We start from the raw sequence: 22,663 nt of genomic DNA on the forward strand, positions 1-22,663 counted from the left end.
ACAAGAAATGCACTTAAACAAGTGAACACTTTTATACATTTAATTTTTGTTTCTTTAATATGCAGTTAAGTATCTGAATTCCGCGATAAAAGGCTTAGAGCTGCAAAGACTAATTGCTAGCTTTGGAACACAGTTGCTTCAGTTAACACGCAAGCATCTAGATCTGAGAGCTGGCAGGGCTCGGACAAGTTTTCACAGATAATTCCTGTGATCTGGAGATTTTAGAGACTAAACCTGTACATGCCCCATGTTAGTAATTATTCCCTCACCTAGCCAGTACACTGGTGGGAGAAAGCCTCCACCAAAATATTTCTGTTTTTCTCCATCAGAATTATAATGGCAGTGAAACTCCTCCATTATCTGGTTCAGTAGGGATTTTTTTTAGTGTGAATCCTTTTTAGCAAAACTGTTTCAAAACTGAGCTGTCCTGAGAGGAGGTCTAATATAATTGCACGTTTATCACTGCCAGCTGCCGACAGAGAGGGAGAGACAGACTCACTTCCTTATTCCACAGAGGCTATACATAGGATTCTAGGCAAAGCATGTTTTCATCGGGTAGAAAGTCTAATCCACCTGATATATCCCATTCATGAAGTGTACGGGGATGCTGAAGGGCAAAGAGTGATGATACGGGTTTCGAAGAAGAGTTGAAAGGATTTCCATCCTTGAGGGCCTTGCTTCTCGGTCTCCATTCTGTTGCGTCCTTTCTACACATCGCTGGCAGTAAATGGCATATTTTCCAAATTCTGTCCTATAACACAAAATTTAAGATAAAGTCTAGGAATAAGTTTAACTAAGACTACCTTTTGTATATATGCAGCCATTAAGAAAGCTTTCCTGGTGTACATTATTACAGTGTATTATGCTAATATTGATAGCAATTTTTCTCTTTGAGTGATAGTATTAACTGCTGTCACTTTTCTTAAATTCTAGTGTCTTTACTTTTGCCACTGACTAAACCAGACTTCCCACGAAGCAGTCTTTATCTTTATTGTATTATTATAGTCACAAAATAAATTTAAAATTACCAGATATTACATGGTTCAAACACAGTAATTACATTAACAAATACAAAGCTAATAATTGTATAAAGACTAGTACAGGAAAACTCAAGAAGTACATGACACAGCGGAGTTCTCTTTTGAAGAACATGGAGGTTACTGCCTGACTGCTAAGCAAGGTAGGAAAATACCTTCAAAGATAAAAATATATTTCCTTTCTTCATAAAATATGCACTTCTTAAAAAATATTAAGCAGTAAATAAACAAAACCACTGGAGTGAATAAAGTCAGTAAAAGCTGGATAATCTTATTTGCCCTCCCTCATTTTTTATGAATAATTTGTATTCTGTTTATAAAAGACGACTGATAAAATCTCTTAAATATATTTGTATTCAAGTGCCTTCTAGGTAGACTTTAAAATGTTACATTTGCCCGGAGAATCCTCAGTGACTGCAACTGAAATCATATGACCTTGATGACAGAGTCTCCAAAACATATTATGAACTGGAGGGTATTTTCCTACTGTTTCCAAGTTGTTTCTTGTTTCATTGTGTTGGTTGACTTGTTTGTATGAGTCCCAGAATCTAAACAACCTAACATGAACCTCTTGGATAAAATGATTCTGATAACCCTTGGCTGGGTACCCTGGGTCCCACTGCAGGAAAACCATTCTGGAAGCTGAATTTTGAATGTCTTATTTAAAGGAGTAAAAATTCTGAAGTTATTCAAATAGACGCAATTATAAAAGGCAGGGCGACCATTAGAGAAGCTGTTTACATAAAAGAATTCAATGTGGGGAAAATAGTAATAGGGAAAATAAGGAAACAAAATAGTTGCTTTGATTGAATGAACATCCACTAATGATAAAACATTCATTCTTGAAATGAACATAGACTTCTCACTTAAAATGCTCTTTGTCAGCTTTTCGAGATTTTACTGCAATCTTCCATAAGAGATTTAACATAACAAAGGAAATATTTTCCCAGCTCTATGTAAGGGCTAACCAAAGATTCCTGTACCAACATTTGTTTCACACATTCTTCCACAAATGTACCTGGCAAGTACATTTACGATTTATTGTAGACTTTCAGAGGCCACATAAATGGTTCAGCTGGCTAGTATTCTGCATACCTGGAATCAGCGTTCCTTTTCAGGTGGAGCCTGAGGAGCCACAAGAAAGGATGATGGGGAAGGAAGAGCCCAACACAGAGCGCCAAGAGCTGCCAGCCCTGGGCGAAGAGAAGCATCACAGGTTAGATCTACACCACTAGCAGAGGCTGTGACAGCAAAGGGATGATGATAATCTTTCTTGACCCAAAATGTTCTTGCTTCTTCCACACATGCATTATCTGCTTAGAGCATTTATAATACATAAAAACATAAAAGCTCCACGTTGGGTCAGATCCATAATCCATCTAGCTGGGTATACTGTCGTCTACAACTGAGGTGCAAAGGACATGCTTTTTGATATCACACTCAAAGATTAGGGAAATTGTTCCTTTTTGTTCATTTATGTATTTACTCTCGTGCACAGGTCCCCTCCAGGTCCCTGGGACAGGCCCTATCGGCGGTATTTACATGGTCATATGCTCTTTTAAAATAAGAAAGATATTTTGTACTCTTTCTCTTGGAGAGTACAAAAATATTCACTGTATAAGCTTCAAGTCCCACAAAACCTGGATCCACCCCTGAGAATCTTATAAGCTACGGTAAGAAATTTCTGTATTATCCTGTGGTTGACAGGAAGTCAATAAGCAAAGATTAAAACAGGCACTCACTGAAGAGTAAACACAAGCAACTAAAAACCACTTGAAAATAAATTCAACTGCACTAATAATTAAATAAGTGCATCCAAAATCAATAGTGGAATACCACTTTTTACCTGGAAAGAATTTAAAAGAAGAATTACACTGAATATTGTTAAAGATATAGGAAAATTCTAGAAGTGAATTTAATGAAATTCACTGTACTTGCATACAAAATTTAGGTTCAAATATGTCTATTGTAGTGGTATTTACTATATGAAAAAATAGTTGGAAAAAATAAATTATAGTAATTGATATTAATACAACTAGTATTAATGTTTCGAAAACTGTTGAAGGATATAGGGGAAATGATTACGTTTTATCATTTTAAAAAAGTAGTATGCCCACTGTAACTCTAGGAATGTGAGGGCGGAGGGTGTAGCTCAGTGGTAGAGTGTGTGCTTAGCATGCACAAGGTCCTGGGTTCAATTCCCAGCACCTCCATTGAAGAAATAGTAATAACATATAAAAATAAATAAATAAACCGAATTGCTCCCCCATAAAAAAGGAAAAAAAATTAAAAAAAACCTGAGTGTGCATAAATATACACATATACATTTATATATAAATATATAAAGTGAAAGGATTTACATCAAAATATTGATAGCTATTTTCCCTTTTCATACTTGTTGTATTTTCCAAATGTCTATATTGAATATGTATTATTCTTAAAAGCAGGAAAACAACATCATTTAAAATTGCATGTATAAGTGTCAACACATACCTGCAGTGGCCCTGGTTGATTCTGCGGCTGTCTCCGTCTTGTCTGTTTAATGAGCTGACAGCAAATGTCATTCTGTAGCTCAGGATGTGTCAGACAGATCTGCAAAGCACTCTGGGCTAGAGATATGTGGTAATCAATTGCAGGAGAGTCAACCGCTGCATTTATAAAAAGCTGGCAGGTCTGAATTAAATGAAAAAATTGATATACTCTAGGTGAGAAAAGCTTAGATTTATTCTGCATGAGTTATATTAATTCTTAGCAATAGTTTTTTGTTTGAAAGGATGGAAGGATACATATTTTGATAACACTAATCAAAATAAATATGAAGTGGCTACATTAATACCAGCCAAAGTAGATTTCAGAGCAAGAAATTCTGCCAGAGGAAAATAGGGTCATTTTATAATGATAAAGGGGTCAGTTTCTGTAGAGGACAGAACAATCCTAAATGTTTTAATAACACAGCTACAAAATACATGGTGAAAAAACTGACAGAACTGCCAGGGTAAATGGACAAAATTCACAATTATAGTCAGTGATCTCAATACCCCCATTAATATTTGAGAGAATAAGTAGACAGAAAATCTGTATGGATTTAGAAAACCCGGATAACACTATCAACCAACTTGCCCTAATTGACATTTGTAGAACACTCCACCTTGGAGCAAACTATGCATTAGTGTTAAGGCCATATGGAACATTAATGACCTCTTTGCCCACCTATTTTTCCTTGCAGTTCTTCAAAGATGTGGTGGGGGGGAGGGTATAGCTCAACTGGTAGTGCAAATGCTTAGCATACTTGAGGTCCTGGGTTCAATCCCCACTACTTCCTCCAGGAATAAATAAATACTAAATAAACCTAATTATCTCCCCCCCACCAAAGATGTTACTCCACTATCTTATGACTTAAATACTTTTCAATGAGAAGTCGGGTGTTATTCTTATCTATATTCTCTGTGTTATGTTATTCCCCTCAAACTCTCCCCACTGTACACACCCAGGCTGCTTTTAAGATTTTCTCTTTATAATTCGTCTAAAGCAATTGATTATGATGTGCCTTAGAGTAGTTTTCTTTATATTTCTTCTTTTTGAGCTTGAGTTTCTTAGATTTGAGAATTTAGGGTTTACATTAAATCTGGAAAAATTTAAGCCATTATTTCCTTAAACATGTTTCTGTTGCTCTACCCCCTTTTGTGGAACTCCAAATCCACATATATTAGGCGGCTTGAAAATGTCCCACAGCTCACTGTACTTTATTCAGTTTTTTTCAGTTTTAAAAAAAACTCCATTTCATTTTGGATAATTTTCTTGCCATGTCTTTAAGTTCACTAGTCTTTCCTATTGCATCATCTTATTGATTGTTAATCTCATTATAGTATTTTTCAATTTAGCCACTACATTATTTCATCTCTAAAAGTTCAATCTGGATCTTTTAAATATCTTCCATTACTCTTCTTAAAATGCTTATGATTTCCTTTACCTTCTTGAACATATGAACTGTGGTAGCTAATCTCCAAGATGGCGCCCAATGATCTCCACCTCTTGATACCTCAGACCCTGAGGTAATTTTCTTCCATATTGTACTGGAGTTAGTCTGTGTGACCCGTAGACTATGGCAGAAATGATGGCATGCCATTTCTGAGGTTATGTTATTAAAAATCAAAGTGGTTTCCATCTTGGGTACTCTACTTGATGCCCAGTGCACTAGGAGGTCCTTTCATTCTGGATGATATGAACACAAGCTATTTTCAGCTATGTGTAACCACCAGGAATTTTTTCCCCTTCTTTTCTGGTAGTTCTTTCCTTAGCCTCCAGTAATTTCCTTGTACACATATGCTTATCAGTTCTCAGCTGAAAAGTCAAAAGGAATCCTCTACAGATCTGTGGAATACTTTCCCTTTCTCTTCAGCTTTCTCCTCTTAATCTTGTGAATTCTAACCATCTTGACCGCCTCAAATTCTGAACTCTGTTTTGGCAACTCAGGAAGACTGCCAGGCACTATCTGGGTGTCCCTCCCTGCACGGTAATCTTGAAACACTCTCTAAGACATTAAGCTGCAGCAATCATAAGGCTTACTTCATTTGTTTTTCTGAGGATCACTGTCCTGCACTGCCCATTGTTCAATGTCTGAGAACCATTGTTAGGGTAAATCCAGTTCCTGTTGCTTCCTCATGGCCAACTAGAGGTAAGTTTGTTGTGACAAGCATTATTGAGTAGGGAGTTTGAGGGCAATGTGACCAAAGACAAGCAAAAAGAGAGACAGCTGGCCCTGAGGAATGAAGACCACAGATTTATACTGGCTGCAGTCCATATGGCTATTTGATACTCTCTAGCAGTACACATGTGATTAATATGGAAACAGACAAGACAGCAGCATCTCGGTTGGGGTTTGGCAGAAGAATTCATGGAATTCTGTGTCCCAAGGAAATATGAGTATTAATGAAAGTAATCCAGACTGTGTAAAGAAGGAAGAAAAGCCAAGAGGCAGTTATCATGGTCTCTCTTGATCTCAAAGAAAATAAATGGCTCAAAAGAAAAGTCTTAGTGAGAATGAGTAGTAGAAGAGTAAGAAAATAAGAGAGCTTGTGGGCTAAGACATTATGTTTAAAGAAACATACATTAGAATTTAAGGTTTTAGAAGTGGTGTACTTAGGAGGAATGTTGAGGTCAGGGTGTGGACACGGAGAATGGGAAGGTGAAGCAGAGTAAAGAGGCAAAGCTTACCGACACTGAGAAGGTCAGGAATCTTAAGGCCATGGCATTGGTGAGTGAAGTGATAATAAAATCATTTAGGACAATGGCAAGATTTGAGGTAGAAAGAAACAATGTGGGTTGGTAGCCAAAATCCTTAATGAAATTTGAGGAGTTATCAGAAGGTGACTGATGACAGAGATGCTGGGAGCAGGGGATAAACAGTGACATAGTTGAATGGCCAGTTTCAAGTGATCAGGGATTTCTAATGGAGGCTGAGTAATAAGAATTTGAGAGTAGCACTGAAGAAGAGTGTTGACCCCCCTCCCAACACTGAGGTACATATGATGTCAGAAGTCTCTCCATTTGACAGGTTGAAGAGGAAATGAATCTTCTGACATAAAGTGTTTCACATGATCCAAACCATATAGTTTATTTCAGTATATCTCAAATCCTCATTCAGAAAGCATATTAAATTCACCTAATTTTATTTCAGTAGATTTTCTTCATCATCATCATCATCATCATCATCATCATATTTTGAATTTTCTTGGAAAGAATGAAACCTTATAACCTAAATTTTTTCCAATTAAAATGTTTAACAGCATATAACTCCATATAAAATTTTACCTTAAATAATTTAATAGCTTCTGTCTGTAGAGCTTCTGAAGGTAGTGTTGTCAAAGGGGAAATGATTCCTTCTTTGCTGTGACACAAAGTAGGGTGTCTCCATATCTGAGAGGCTAAACATAGAATAAAATATGAGCAGGAAACAGAAAGAATCACTTACTTTGGCCTCCCATTAAATTAGCCCTATAGAAATTAGCTCATTCAGACCTGGCTCACAACTGCAAGTCATAAAGGTCATGAAAAACCTTTGGCAACAATTTTCTTTCAGTTCTCAGGCCATTGGGATTCTCATGTTTCTATTTTGGATACATTAAATCTAGAGAGTTTGGTACTAATATTCCAGGCTGAAACAAGTCTACCAGAACACTATCATATTGCTTAAATGTGCTAAAGATTGGTGACCTAGGTAGAGAGATGACTATACATAAGAGGGGAACCAGGGGAAGATACAGAGAGGAGAAGCCAGAGGAGGAGGAGGAGACAGAAATATAAAGTGGAACTTGAAGTCATTCCCCAAATTAACATTTATTAAATTCCTATGCTGGATATGCAGATAAAATGTGATCTGTATTATTAAGTAAAGTAGAGATCAGAATCCAGACTCACTTTAGGGAAACAGCCATAAAAAAATACTCAATGCAAAGCAACAAATGCTACAAAAGGGTTAAATGGTAAAGTGCATTGGGATATTATTTTAGGATTTATTTAAGCACCTTTTATGAGCCAGATGCTGAGCTAGGATGGGCTGGCTTGGGGAGCTCCTAAGGTAGGTAGGATTTTATCAGGTTGGTGAGGAATGTGAAGGAAGAGGGGTGTTCTAGGCAGAGAGAGTAGTGTGAGTAGAGAGAGCAAAGGCAGAAAAGTGTGACAAGATGTGGTTTAATGGAGGAATGGTGTTCCCAGGGTTGAAGAACTGCAGTGAGAATCCTGGTCCATGACAAGCAAAGCCAATGAAAAGATGGGTACAATGCAGGGAAACAGGAACTCACAAAGTGAAAACTCTATTAGGCTAAAGGAATTTGGGCTCATTTCGTAAACCATAAAGCCTTATATATTATAAACTTACAAGGCTCTCCTTCTATATTTAGCAATTTGCAAACAAGTTGTTCAAATTCAGATCCAACATTTACATTGTTACTTCCAGCCGCAACAGTCAGATGATAAAGCCAAGTGTCCTTAAAAATCAGAACATATTAATAGAGATGTTAACCAAGATATAGTTTTTGACGACTTAAGGAAAAACATAACTTGTATAAACATTAGAAAACTTTGACACTGAAAAAAAACTCTCGATTTTTAAATAATAATTAAGAGCCATTTAGAAAAAAGAGTTCTGAGGCAGGCTCACTTGAAGTGTACTCATAGTATATTTTCCCATTGTTCACATTTTTATTATTTTCTGTAACTGTTTCTTAGAAAAGCATAAGAAAAGACAATTAAGGAAAGTATTATGATAGTAAGAGGCTAGAGTAAATACAACCTGTTAATATTCTTTTAAGAAATACAATAAAGTCTATTAAATTTAAAATCCGACCCCCAGTACATACAAATGACACATATAAAGTACTCAGGAAATCTAGAAAAAGTAAAGAAGAAAGTAATATCCTGTAGCAACATACCTCAACACAATAAAGGCCATATTAGAAAAGCCCACACCTCTAAGATCTGGAACAAGGCAAGGATGCTCACTCACTCTTGCCACTTCTATTCACCACACCACCTGAAGTCCTAGCCAGAGCAATAGAGCAAGAGAAAGAAAAAAAGGCAACCAAACTGTAAAGGAAGAAGTGAAATCATTTGTTTGCCGATAACACAATCGTATTTGTAGAAAACCATGAAGATTCCATAAAAACACTGTTAGAACTAATAAATTCAGCAAAGTGGCAGGATGCAAAATCAATACACTAACAAGAAATTATCTGAAAAGGAAATTAAGAAAATAATCCCAAAACAATAGCCAGAAAAAAAAATTAAAATTCTTAGGAACAACTTAACCAAGCAAAGACCTGTACACCAAAAACAACAAAACACTGATGAAAGAAATTAAAGCAGACACAAATAAATAGAAAGACATCCAGCATTCATGGATTGCAAGAAAGAATATTGTTAAAATGTCCATACTACTCAAAGCAACTCACAGGGTTTCAATGCAATCCCTTCCAAAACCCCAATTTTTAAAAAAACATAAATAGAAAAAAAAATCCTAAAATTCATGAGGAACCATAAAAGTCCCCAAATAACCAAAGCAATTTTGAGCAACAAGAACAAAGCTGGAGGGATCATACTTCCTTGACTCAAAATATATCACAAAGCTACAGTAATCAAAATAGTATGGTACCAGCATAAAAATAGACATTAGGCCCATCAATGGGCCTAATGAATGTCCCATTAGGCCAATGGAACAGAATAGAGAGCCCAGAAATAAACCCATACATATATGGTAAACTGAGTCTTTGACAAGGGTGCCCAGAATACAGAACAGGTAAAGGAAAGTCTCTTCAATTAATGGTGTTGGGAAAATTGGATATCTACATGCAAAAGAATGAAACTGGACCCTGATCTCACTCCATATACAAAAATCAACTCAAAATAGAATACAGATTTAAACATCAGACCTGAAACTATAAAACTCTTAGAAGAAAACATTGGGAAAAAGCTTCTGGACATTGGTCTTGGCAATGATTTCTTAGATATGACACTAAAAACAAGGTGACAAAAGCAAAAATAGACAAGTGAAATTACATCAAACTAAGAAGCTTCTGCACAGCAAAAAACCCCATCAACAAAATGAAAAGGCAAACGGCTGAGTGGGAAAAAATATTTGCAAATCATATTTCTAAATAAGCACTCTACCACTGAGCTATACCCACCTCCCACAAGAAATCATATTTCTGATAAGAGGTTAATATCCAAAACATATAAAGAACTCATACAACTCAACAGCAAAAAAGATGAACAATCCAATTAAAATATGGGCAGAGGATCTGAACAGACATTTTCTCAAAGAAGACATACAAATGGCCAAGTACATGAAGGGGAGCTCAACATCACTAATCATCAGGGAAATACAACTCAAAACCACAAAGAGTTACTTCACACCCATTAGAATGGCTAGTCTCAAAAACAAAACAAAACAAAAAAAACAAGAAATAACAAATGTTGGTGAGAATGTGGAGAAAAGGGAAAACTTGCACACTGATGACGAGAATGTAAACTGGTGCAGCCACTGGGGAGAACAGTATGGAGGTTCTTCAAAAATTAAAAATAGAACTACTATATGATCCAGCATTTCCACTTCTGGGTGTTTATCTTCAGGAAGCTTTTAATATAAATTTATATAGAACATTAACTCAAAAAGATAATATGTACCCCCATGCTCATCACAGCATTATTTACAATAGCCAAGACATGGAAACAACCTAGTGTCCATCGATGGATGAATGGATACAGAAAATGTGGTGTATACACACAATGGAATATTATTCAGCCTTTAAGGAGGAAATCCTGCCATTTGCAACAACATGGATGAATCAGGAAGACAAATATTCTGCTAAGTAAAATAAGCCAGACACAGAGAAACAAATACCACATAATACCACTTATATGATAGACCTAAAATAGTCAAACTCATAGAAGCAGAGAGTGGAATGGTGGTTGCCAGGGGCTGGAGGGAGGCAGAAACAGGAGGCATTAATCAAAGAGTACATGGTTTTGGTTAAACAAGATGAGTAAGTCCCAGAGGTTTACTGCATAGCATTCTGCCCATAGTTAACAATATTGTGTTACATTCTTAAAAATTACTGAGGGTAGATCTTATGTTAAGTAGTTCTTATCACACACACACAAAATAATAATAATAAAAAAGAAGTTGAGAGGAAACTTTTGTGATGGATAGGTTTGTGGCATAGATGGTGGTGACAGTTTCATGAGTGCATAATTCTTTTTAAGACATTCAATTGTATATATTATTTATAGCTTTTGTATGAAAGAAATAAAGAAAGAAAAGAACCTATTTTTCTTCTCCCCAAATATAAAATATACTGGCATTTTTTTCTATTAAAATATACATGTACATTATATTTTCACAGTGAAAATTGAGATCAGGTTAAAAAAGATAATTATAATTTCTGAATTTTACCAACATTGTATAAACACTTCCTTATTGCTAGAAATTCTTTATAAAAAAGAGATACAAGGCTGCAGGATATTTTATTATATGGACATATATTTATTTAATCAATTTCATACCAATGAACAGTTAGCTGATTACTAATTTCACATTGATTAAAAAATACCATGAAATCCAGCATCTGTTAAGTAAAAAAAGGCTGTCTGTTATATTTTGTGTTTGAAATATATCAGAAATAAAATTATTTCTAAAAGAATGCTATGTCCAACAAATTTATATGTAAATCTTTGATTGTACTTACGATCATTTGAAAATTATTTCCAATACTTAATAATAGTCTAAATCATTCCAAGTCAAGCAATTAGTCCTCACAGACCTTTTCATGCTTGGATCCGATCAGGAGATATGTCGGCCCTTGGTCTTTGGGGTGGATCACAATAGTGTAATGTGTGGATAACAGACTTCGCCCACTGGCTTCATAATCTTCATCTGAATCACAGGATCTGTCAACCTCTTCAACTTTAGCCTCCCAGAGTTTGATCTGACCTAAAGGAAACTAAAGTAAATATTGGTAATTGTAAGGAAGGCACTTTCTAAATCTCTTCCTACTAAAATTTTTCATCGTCCTTTTCATTCCTACCTTTATAAAGCTTTCTTTTCAAAATGAATGCCTAGAGGTAACTGGATTATCCATATTGTTAAAAAAGTAGTGGCCAAAACCAACATGCCAATAGTAATATAAAGAACAATTTGAATACCAGGCATTTAACTTTTGTGGAAAAAGCAAGAAGCTACTTCTCTAATTCTCTAGCGGCTTGAATTATTCACTTGGACTAAAGTGACCCACTACCTAGTCAAACAAGTAGGTTATTCAGTCACAATAGTCACTTGGCTTTTTTTCCCCATAGAATTGATCTGATTAAGCTACTGGATCAAAAGGACAATTGTAGACATAGTCTCAATACTATTCATAGAAAAAGTAACAAGGTTAACAGCTGATGTGAAGAAGTGTGATTAACTATCACTCTGAACCTCAAAAAATGAGGTTTTGAGGCTATTTATACATACATAATATATCACCAAAAAAATGCCATGATTTCTTCCATATTAATTTAAGGATAAGAAAAACATCCTAAAATGATTTACATTAAATTTTACCTACTCTTTTACTGACAAAAACAATCATTTGCTGTGTTGAATATATAGCTTGTTTTAAAACTTTTGCTTTAATTAAGTATGTTTATTCAAGGAACATATATAGGCTGCTTTACATGTACAGCTTCTAAAATATTTGGTCAGGTTTGCAATTGCAGTCTAAAAAAGTTCATTCTAACTCCAAAGACGTTTACCATCTTACATTTTCATGCTCAGGCCCAGGGTTCAGTGCTTGGACTTTTTTCCCATCTACACTCACTCCCCTGGGTGATCTCATCCAAGCTCATGACTAGTACCAGGATGTATTAGCCTCTCCCAGATGGATAACGAACGACTCACACTACCTCTACTTAGATGTGTAACAGCGTCTCAAACACCACCTGCTAAGTCCTCCCCGCCTGCTCTCCACAGTCTTCCCCATCTCAGTTGTTGGCAACTGTATCTTTCCAGCTGTTCAGGCCAAAAACCTTGGCATCGTCAAACCTTGACCTTTTTCTTTCTTTCATATCCCATACCTCCCATACTCTTTCAGTCAACAAGTCCTGTCACCAAAACATTCAAAATATATCCAGAATCTGGTCTCCTCTCACACCTCCATTGCTACCACAAAACGACAATCATCTCTCACCTGGATTACTATTAACAGCCTCCTAACCAGTCTCCTCCTAATTCTCTCAGACGGTAGCTACCGTGTTCCTGTTAGATAAGGTCAGATGATGTCACTGTTCTGCTCAAAAACCTCCAATGGCTTCTCATCTTATTTGGAGTAAAAGCCAAAGTCCTTCCTTTGATAAGGCCCCATGCAATTTGGTCCCCATTACTTCTCTGATCTCACCTCCTGTTACTCTGCCCCTAACGGACTCCAGTCCAGTCACACTTACCTTCTCATTTTCCCTCAAACACACCAGACTTGCTCCTGCCGGGGCCTTTGCACCTGCTGTCCCCTTGGCCTGGAATGTTCTTGCCTCTTTTACTTCCTTCAGAACCCAATTAAATGTCAGTTTCTAAGTGACATCTTACCTAGGTATCTTATCTAAAATGTAATAATATCTACCTAATAGCTGATCAACAGTAAAAAATTAATTCACTTAATTAAATGAGTTGTCTTTTATAAGAAACATTGCTTTTCCCCATCAAATTAATAACAATTATTTTCTGAGTAGTTACTATGTGCAAAGCATTATTCTGGGCACTGAATGAAGAATGTTTAGTTCTGAAGGAAAAATGCGAAATTAACTTATCTACACGTTCAGAAAAAGACAGGTAGTAAAACAAAAGCTAAATAACAGGGCAGGAAAGTCACACTAATAAATAAAAAGCAAGCTTTAAAAATGGGATAAAGAAAATTAATTCCACTATAATACATGACAATACCATCCTAATTGTGTGCTTCAGGCATGTCCAATCATATGAAAATCAAGGTTCCATCTGCTCCAATAATTAAAGATGATTATTCCTTTTCCCAAAGGACTCATCATGGCTCCATAAACAGTGAATAGATGTGGTGCCTTTAAATATTTTCACTGAATTTTTAAAAAGACACTTTGTCTTTTTAAAGACAAATGGTTTCTGAAACATCTATTGCACAAAATGAAGTAGGCTTATACCCCTTCCATGCATTCTCAATAGTTTTCCAGTAATTATAGTCAATTTCTGTTCATCTATCTACATTCTTCTAACTAGTTCCTCCTGTGACCAATGCTATGCATCTTCATTAAATAATAAAAATTATTATTATTACTATTATTATTATTGGTGAGATTAAAATTCTATTCTCTTAGCAAATTTTAAATTATTTTTCTATTTATAAAACATATGTTTATTATAGAAACTTGATAAATATAGAAAGGTATAAAAAATGGGAGGAAAAAAAATCATCCACAATTCTCCCGCCGCAGATAATTTTGGTACAATTCTTTCTGATCTTTCTGCTGGTGTATTGTTACATAGATGCACTGGACTGAGAATTATAAACTCAGCATCTCAACTTCCCTCTTCTAAAGTCTACCCGTAATTGCAGAAATGAAGTTGGGAACTATATTTGTCAGAATCCCCTTCCCTATATGGTCCCAAGTTAGAGCTCGCCTGTGAGAAAATTTGCATGTAACATGGAAGGTAAGGGTGAATGAGGAGTCACTATTCTCCCAAGACACTTGCAGTCAGGTGCCTGGGCTGACGTGAGCATCACAGAGGTATCCCAGTAAACTGCCGAGGACCAGCTGCCTCTGCGCTTTGTGCTCAGACTGTCAGTGCTGACTTCTCGAATCTTCTTCTCTGACCTCTGTTCCCTCAACTTTTCTAAGAGTTATGTAACTTTTCTAAAAGTTATGTATGTTCTTAATTCTACATTAAAACAGTTATACCCGAAATAAACGGAGTGGCTTCTGTTTCCCTGACTGATAACTAAGTTAGGGTTATACTGAACATACAGTTTGATGTTGCACTTATTTTCTTGCATCATTTTATGAGCATATTCCCACATTACTTCAGAGATATCATTCTTAATGGCTGTGCTGTGCTGTGCTGTGCTAAGTCTCATTCCATGAGCAATACTGAGAACAACGGCATGCATTTTAAACACAGCTAGTCAGAACTGAGAGCTCAGGCTGTGAAAACAACACAGAAATACTAACTGACCCACATGGTCGTGGGACCAAGAAGTTTAGTCTCATTAACACAGTCATCAGTCACAGGCTGCTGCTCTGTGGAGGTGGCATTTTATTTTATGCAAGTACTCTTGACCCACGTTGGTTCAATTCTTATCGTTTCAGCAATCCAAAAATGACATGGAGTGTTCATATTGATAGTCAGGCATACACTGCTCCTTTGGAAGATATCCATCTTTTCGCTTTGAAAAGTGAGATAACTCAAGTTCTTTGGGGGAAGAGACTAGTTAAAATGAACAAATGGGATATGAATAGGTAGATGGATGCACAGATAAGTGGTGTGTAGGGATTCAAGGGCCTGGGACAGGACTGGATCCTTTTCCCTCCCTAGTTCTTTCCTAGCCTGCTGTTCCCTTTCATTCAACCTGATCTAGTCTGTCAGAAATAGGATAAATTGATGGTTGACAGAAGGGTAGAGGAAGACTTCTCCTCTAGGTCTTAGAAGCACTCATGAAGAGTTGCTAAGGCTTATTAAGAATTAAGACACTTACAGGTCTATGATTACCTTAGTAGTATATTTTATGCAAAATTTCAACCTTACCAAAAATTCTAAAGTTTGAGCTAGCAACAGAACAATGAACAGGAAAACTTGAAGCCATAACAAACAAACAAAAGTCTTCTAATTCACATATTAAAAATACATACTTACCTTATCTTCTTGACTACGAAAATAATATAATGTTTTTCCTATAAGTGTACACCAGACTCTCTTGGAATAGCCATGTTTCACCTGAAATCATATTTCAAAGAATTACAAACGTAGCTCAGAACTCTGACACCTTGAAGTATGGTTTATACACTCAGTTCGAAGCTGTTCAGCTATCCAGTTTGCTCAAGGTATAAGTGATATTACAACTAGACTGCCCAAATGCTGTTTAAAATTTACCTGTTATAGTAGTAGCATGTTTGTGTGTTGCTTTGGTACTCACCATTCAACATCTATCAGAAGTTTACTATATGTCAAGTACTATGCCTAGGACTGAGGATTCAGAGATGTCAGTTTCACAAGTAGGTATATTTCATAGTTTCCATATTACTAATAATCCAATAATATTCCATATCCATTCCACAGATTTCCAATAACCCTATGGCTCTCTAGGTTAACATCCAAATGTTAGAAACAAAAGAATGAAACCTGAGAATTCTAGTGATTTCCAAAATGTAAAAGGTTCATTTGTTCAAAATATTTGATGCCTTCTCCAGAAGTAACCATACACGGAACATACACATTTTATGCCTTCTCCAGAAGGATTCACACAAAATAATAAAATCATATTAAAAACTATTATTATATATTGAGTGCTTCCTATAGGTCAGGAACTATGTTAAGTGACTGGGATGGAATTTGAATCTAGCTCTTGACTCTGAATAGTCAGAGACTGGTCTAGGTACTGGCGATATGGATATGAATGAGACACAGTCTCCTTCCTCAAGGAGCTCGTTGCCTTGTGAGGAAGACAGATAAGTAACACAGCAGTGTGCTATGTATCTTCATCAAGAACACAGAGTTTTACACATGTACATGTGTTTTGTGTCTGTGTGTGTAAAAACATTTTACCAAAATTTGTATTGAATATTGAAGGTTTTTCATCATTTGGTGGCTTTATGAAGACCTTCACTGTGAGTTCCTCCCTATCCCAGTCCTGCCCAGGTACAGGCATTGCAAATCTTTGCCAGACAGTCCCAGCTTCACCCCCAAGCCTAGAAAAACCCCCCAAACCTGATTCCCACCAGTGGGTAAGATTTATAACAGGCTCTGGTGCGCCAGACCCAGAATGTGGTGTGCCTGGTTGAGCTTGCCCTATTAGCCTACTACCCTGGCAGCATGCCAATGTCCACCTTGAGGCTTGACCCTCTCCTGCAGTAGTCAGAGTGGGCTTCAGTCTGGGTAGCACTGCCACTTGGAAACCAAGACACTGGCCAGTACAACTAAAGTGCAACATTCTGCTGTCCTGCTTGCCTATGGTGATAAATATGAAAGGGAAAAATAAAGCAGGAAAGGAGAAGGAAGCACTTGGAGAAGGGGTGACATGTTTTACAATTTTAAATAAGGGCCATTTGCAGCAACGTGGGTGGACCTAGAGATGATCATACTAAGTGAAGTAAGTCAGACAGAGAAAGACAAATACCATATGACATCACTCATGTGTGGAATCTTAAAAAACAACACAGATGGATTTATTTACAAAACAGAAACAGACTCACAGACATAGAAAACAAACTTATGATTACCAAAGGGAAGGGGGGAGGTAGAGATAAATAAGGAGTTTGGGATTAGCAGATACAAACTACTATATAAAGCACAGATAAATAACAATGTCCTACTGTTATAGTACAGAGAACTATATTCAATAGGTTGTAATAACCTATAATGGAAAAGAATATGAAAAAGAACACACGTATGTATAACTGAATCACTATGTTGTACATCATAAACTAACACAACATTGTAAATCAACTACACTTCAATAAAAATAATAAAATAAAATAAAATAAAAAGGTGGTCAGGAAGGCCACGGACACTGAGTCAGGCCCCGGAGGAGGCAGATGAGCTATGCAATCACCTAAGAAGAGAAAACCACTCCAGACAAGGGAAGCAGCCAGCGCCGGCCCTGAGATGGTGTGGGCCCCTGTGTCTGAGACTGAGCGAGCAATGGGAGACGTCACTGGGGAGGAGCAGCGCGTGCGGTGGGAAGCACACGTATCTGCAGGGCTCTTGTAATGACATCACTTATGTGGACTGTTCTGACAGTACCATATTGAGAAGAGTATCAACTATTGCCACTGTAGATTTTACAGTCGGTAAGTCAAGATAGTAGAGAAGGCTTGCATTCTGAGGTCAAAAGGATCAAGGCTTAAATTGCAGTTCTGCCACGTACTGGATGGATGTTCTCAGGCGACTGACTTAACCTCCCAATTTCTGCTGTTACCATGGGACTATTGAACACCTCACTCAGGCTGTCGCCATGACCAAAGGAGAAAATGTAAATAAAGGATAACAGCTGTTACTCAACGACAGCTTCTTCCTCACTATGCACAGGGAGAAGTGAAACACGTTTCATTTAAACCCACAAAGGCAGCCAGCCTTTGGGCTTTCAAAGCTATGGTTTAAACAAACAGATAACTCCACCATCTAAAAGTTTGACGGATTTAGAATGTCGCTTAGGAAAAAGAAAAAAATGTTTCATTTGGCAAGATATGCTTCAGTTTAATTAAATTTAGAAACATATATTTACAGACAAATAGCCTGGAAGTTTTAAATAGTTTGTGTTATGCAGACTTTTTTTGTTGTTGTTTTAAACAAACTCCAGAAAGGAGTCTCACCAAAACTGGAGCATAAAGCATCTGGCTATATAGAATATACTTCTGAAATGACTTATCTTTAAATAGAACAATGAGTGCCTTTGAGGAACTACAAATTGACGAAGACCTTTGCCAACTCACTGTAAAAGCTGTGTTTTAAAAACACAGGTCTATCATTTTATGTAAATCTAATTGGATTAAGATTTCTTCCAACTCTGACTTATTCTGAAAAAATCATAGTAAAGCAAATTATACTGGAAGAATCCTCGGGAAGATTTAAAGACAGTCTCAGACCTCAAGGCTTTGGTGAACTAAGTAATTGAAAGAATAATTTTTTTACCTTGCATCTATAACAAAGGTAATTTCTGATAGAAAACAAACTGTGGTTACCAGCAGGCAAAGGTAGGGAGGGATAGGTTAGGAGTTTGGGATTAATAAATATACATTATTATATATAAAACAGATAAACAACAAGGACCTACTGTATAGCACAGGAAACTATGTTCAATTTCTTGTAATGAGCTGTAATGGAAAAGAATCTGAAAAAAATGTGTATGTATAACTGAATTGCTTTGCTATACACATGAAAGTAACATTGTAAATTGACTACACTTCAATAAAAAAATAAGAATTAAGAAAAAAGGTCTGAAACTTTGATGACAAACCATATATCATATCCTGATTAGTTGTTGTCACTGCACAAAACATAAGTTCCCATGGTCTTCTCTCCTCTCCTATATTTTCATGCCTGTAACCTTCTCCACCACAAACCCTGCCACCTGCCTTGTTGATTTCAGCATCTAGGTGAAACTCTCATGATAATAATAGCGAGTATATCTGGAGTGTTTATGATGATGGGGCACTGTTCTAAAGCACTTTACATGCTTAAATAATTCCATTTAATCTACCCAATATCCTGTGAGGTTGGCACTATTATTATTCTCACTTTACAGATAAGGACACTAAGGCACAGAGCCTTTAAGTAACCTATTCAAGGTCACACAAGTGTCAGAGCCAGGATGTGAGCCCATGCAGCCTGGCTCCTAAATTCCTGCCCTCACCTCCTTGCTACACCACCTCTCTCCAATCTTAACTCACAGTTAGTTCCTCGCTCTCTTCATTTGCAAAAACCTTTGCTAACTATCCCTCCATTTTTGCCATCCATCCCCTTGGCTACACCCTGGTCCTTTTTCCTTCACTGGGAACTGCTTCACTTCTAAAATTTACATTCTACTTTCTGAGCTCAACCTTCCCCGCAGCTCCCTTTCTCCTTGCCTGCTCTCCTATTCTCCTACCTCATTCAAAACTTTTAAGTCCTCGATCCTTCTATTTTATTCCAGTTTATCATTTCCCTCCTGGCCTCTCTTACTTCTCCATCAACCTTGGATCTAATGTTTGATCACAAAACAACTCTTGTGGACTGTGATTATGTTGCATTCCTATGCTTTCAACAAATCCACTCAACAAAACTTCACCTCCATTTGATTTTAAGTAATCCAGCGGAGAGTGTAGGAAGAAAGAGAAGGTAATGGGAGGTTTTAAGAAATAACATTAGCCATAGTTAATAATTGCTGAAACTGGGTAATGAATATATGAAGATTCTATTATTCCTTCTACTTTCACAGATGTTTGAAAATGCCCATAATAAAACACAATTGATTTAAAATCATCAACTTGGGGGGAGGGTATAGCTCAGTGGTAGAGTGCCTGGTCAGCATGCACGGAGTCCTGGGTTCAATCTCCAGTACCTCCATTAAAAAAATAAGTAAATCAATAAACCTAATTACCTTCCCCCTTCAAAAAATAAATAAAATAAAAATAAAGTAAATACATCTTAAAATTAAATCATCATCTTGATATATATAAAGCAAGTAAAATGTTATTGTGGAATTTAGGTGGTGGGAATATGGGTGTTCACTGCAAAATATTCTTCTGACTTCTATGCATATTTGAGAATTCACATAATAAAATGTTAGAAAAAAATGATGATCCTCACATCCCTACAATGTAAATTCTCTGCTCTTATTTCTGGGCATCTTAGAGAAAAAGAATCAAGATGAACTCAGATCACTGAAGACAAGTGGGTCCTCAATAACAATGCTCGATCGTTCTGTCTGTCCTTGGGCATGTTCTACTTCAGTTATTATTCTCAGTCCTTATCTTCGCTCTCATAAAATTGTGGAATAGAGCCATCTTCATCAAGAAAACTGGGGACATCTGAATGCTCTTACTCATTGCCCCACAAACATAAATACCATCCTTCCTCACCTTTCTGCAAGTCTAGCCCCTGCACTATACCTTCCCACCATGCCTGCTCAATAGATTGGTTTTTTTAAATAAATGAACTTTTATATAGAAAATATTCTGCCTAAGCATTAAAATAAAAGTTGCAAGAGTGACTAGCCAGAATCAAATTAGTCAAGTTCTTAATATCTACCTACATATTTCTGTACTTAATAATAACAGTGTGACAATTTTAAAAAGGCTCCTCCCCTCAAGCATTTCAGTATCTGCAGTATCTCGGATTGTAACTGGCATGTGAGCTTGAAACAGTCACTCAGAAGGAGTTTTTCTCTTATAAGACTTTATAGGTGAAAGTATGGGGGTGGACAAGCCTTCACACATGGCAGGAAGGAAACCTAATAAGCACCCTGTCTGCAAACCCTAATGGTTTAGACATCTGATAATCCCATGAACTTATATTCATTCAAAATGCAACAGTGAAATGGGAAGCAGGGAACCACAGAAATGTAACAGGAGCAGAAATTGAGAAGCCATGACGATACATCAAAAACAAGCAAACAAACAAAAACACTAACTGTGAAAGAAGTAACAAACATTTAGCTATGAGATTATATTAAAGTCTACGGTTTGATATACATAGTCCTTGAAACAAGAAGACAACTAGTTATTATGTATTAGAATAAGAATGCGATTTAAAGTGGCACTGTTTGTTTGTTGGAAAATATAAATTAGCGCAATATCCATCAGTGGGTAAATTCTCTAACCCATCAGTAACTGAAAAGACATTTTCGTGGTAATGTAATATTTTGGAAAAAAAAATAGTGCATCTCTTTGTTGAATGTACTGGTGAATTTTTTTCTCTTACTTTTAGAGTAGCTGGTCAGTCTTAGTAAATATTACTGAAGAGCACCCAACTAAATCCCCACATTAATATTAAGTATAAATTACATGGTGGCATAGCCCACCCACAGTTAAACTTTTCACTTCTTACATAAACAAAGCACACAAGTGATGAGTGCTTATGTAGAGATTATTTTTATATAATATTTTGTAAGTATTTTATTGTATTGTTCTAAAAGTGACCAACTGAACTTTCTAAAATTTAAAAATAATATTCATCTTAGCATAAATCAATACTTACTCACACTAAGAAAGTTAGAAAATAGAACTAAGAAAAAATGAAGTAAAACCACATAGAGATATCCAATATATCTGAGTATATTTCTTAGTCATTTTTCTACAAATACGTTTACCAAAAATGGGATAACAATATAATACTGTACTTATTCTATCACCTAACAATACATCATAACATATTTCTAAAACATTAAATATTCTTTTACAACATTTAAAATGCATAGTAAAAAGCACTATCTGATTATTTAAATGTTTACTTAAACTATCCCCTAGTCTATATCTCAGTTGATTCCAGTTTTTCTTACAAACTATGATATGCAAGTAATCTTTCTGCAGTAATGGAGATGTTCTATATCTTGATAGGATGACAGTAAATATCTGTCAAAACTGAACAAACGCTACACTTACGATCTGCATTTCAACATATGTTAATTATATCTAACTTTTTTAACTAAGAAAAAAATAAACCACGCTGTGATGGAAATACTTAAATCTTTTGCAAATTAAGATAATTTCCTAAGCATAAATTTCTTAGATTGAGATTGGTGGATCACAGGATATGTATATATGTTTTTAAGACATTTAACACTCATTCATTTATTTGTTCATTCAAAAATACTTACTGAGTAAACACTTAGGCCAAGACATTGCCAAATTGTCTTCAGAAGTAATACTCTCACTAGCAAGTTTCTTAATTTGTGTCAATACTGCCTTTCATACTTTTTTTTCCCTTCCCCTCCCGCCCCTCACCCGCAGTGGGGAGACAATTAGGTTGTTTGTTTGTTTGATTGATTGATTTTTCTTTTTTAAAGGAGGTGCTGGGGATTGAACCCAGGACCTCGTGTATGCTAAGCATATGCTCTACCACTGAGCTATACCCTCCCCCTCTGCATTTCATACTTTTAAAAAAAGTCTTCCCTCGACCAGATTTTTAAAAATATCTATTACTTCAAATTTCCCTTTTTAAGAAAATGATTAGTGATAGTAAAATGTTTTCCCATGTGCTTATTGATCATGTATTTCTCCTTATCTCTACTAGCTCTACCTCTCTCCCACTGTGTCCTTTGTTCCTCCACATCCCCCAACCCCCACTGGTATTTAGCCTTTACTCACTGATTAGAAAATGCTTATTTTTCATGGTTCAAATACCTTTTAAAAGCTTCTCATCTGTCTTTTTAAAA

General features: G+C 36.2%; 1 protein-coding gene and 1 non-coding gene across 5 annotated transcripts in view; one reads left to right on the forward strand and one right to left on the reverse strand.

Annotated features, from left to right (window-relative positions):
• LOC140700562 (pleckstrin homology domain-containing family H member 2-like) overlaps positions 1-22,663 on the reverse strand; it is a 178,016-nt gene that overhangs the window by 115,301 nt on the left and 40,052 nt on the right. For all 4 annotated transcript variants that reach the window (XM_072973973.1, XM_072973974.1, XM_072973972.1 and 1 more), the window contains exons 14-20: positions 15,448-15,528; positions 11,354-11,533; positions 7,915-8,023; positions 6,849-6,961; positions 3,531-3,710; positions 2,133-2,230; positions 574-751 (exon numbers count right to left, since the gene is read on the reverse strand). In XM_072973973.1, the coding sequence (XP_072830074.1) occupies positions 574-751; positions 2,133-2,230; positions 3,531-3,710; positions 6,849-6,961; positions 7,915-8,023; positions 11,354-11,533; positions 15,448-15,528 (939 nt within the window). The remainder of the gene's footprint in view (positions 1-573; positions 752-2,132; positions 2,231-3,530; positions 3,711-6,848; positions 6,962-7,914; positions 8,024-11,353; positions 11,534-15,447; positions 15,529-22,663) is intronic.
• On the forward strand, positions 3,178-3,250 carry TRNAA-AGC (transfer RNA alanine (anticodon AGC)). The gene has a single exon. It is a non-coding gene; the product is annotated as a tRNA-Ala (tRNA).

Source organism: Vicugna pacos, chromosome 13 (assembly GCF_048564905.1).
Source record: "Vicugna pacos chromosome 13, VicPac4, whole genome shotgun sequence".
Lineage (NCBI taxonomy): Eukaryota > Metazoa > Chordata > Mammalia > Artiodactyla > Camelidae > Vicugna > Vicugna pacos.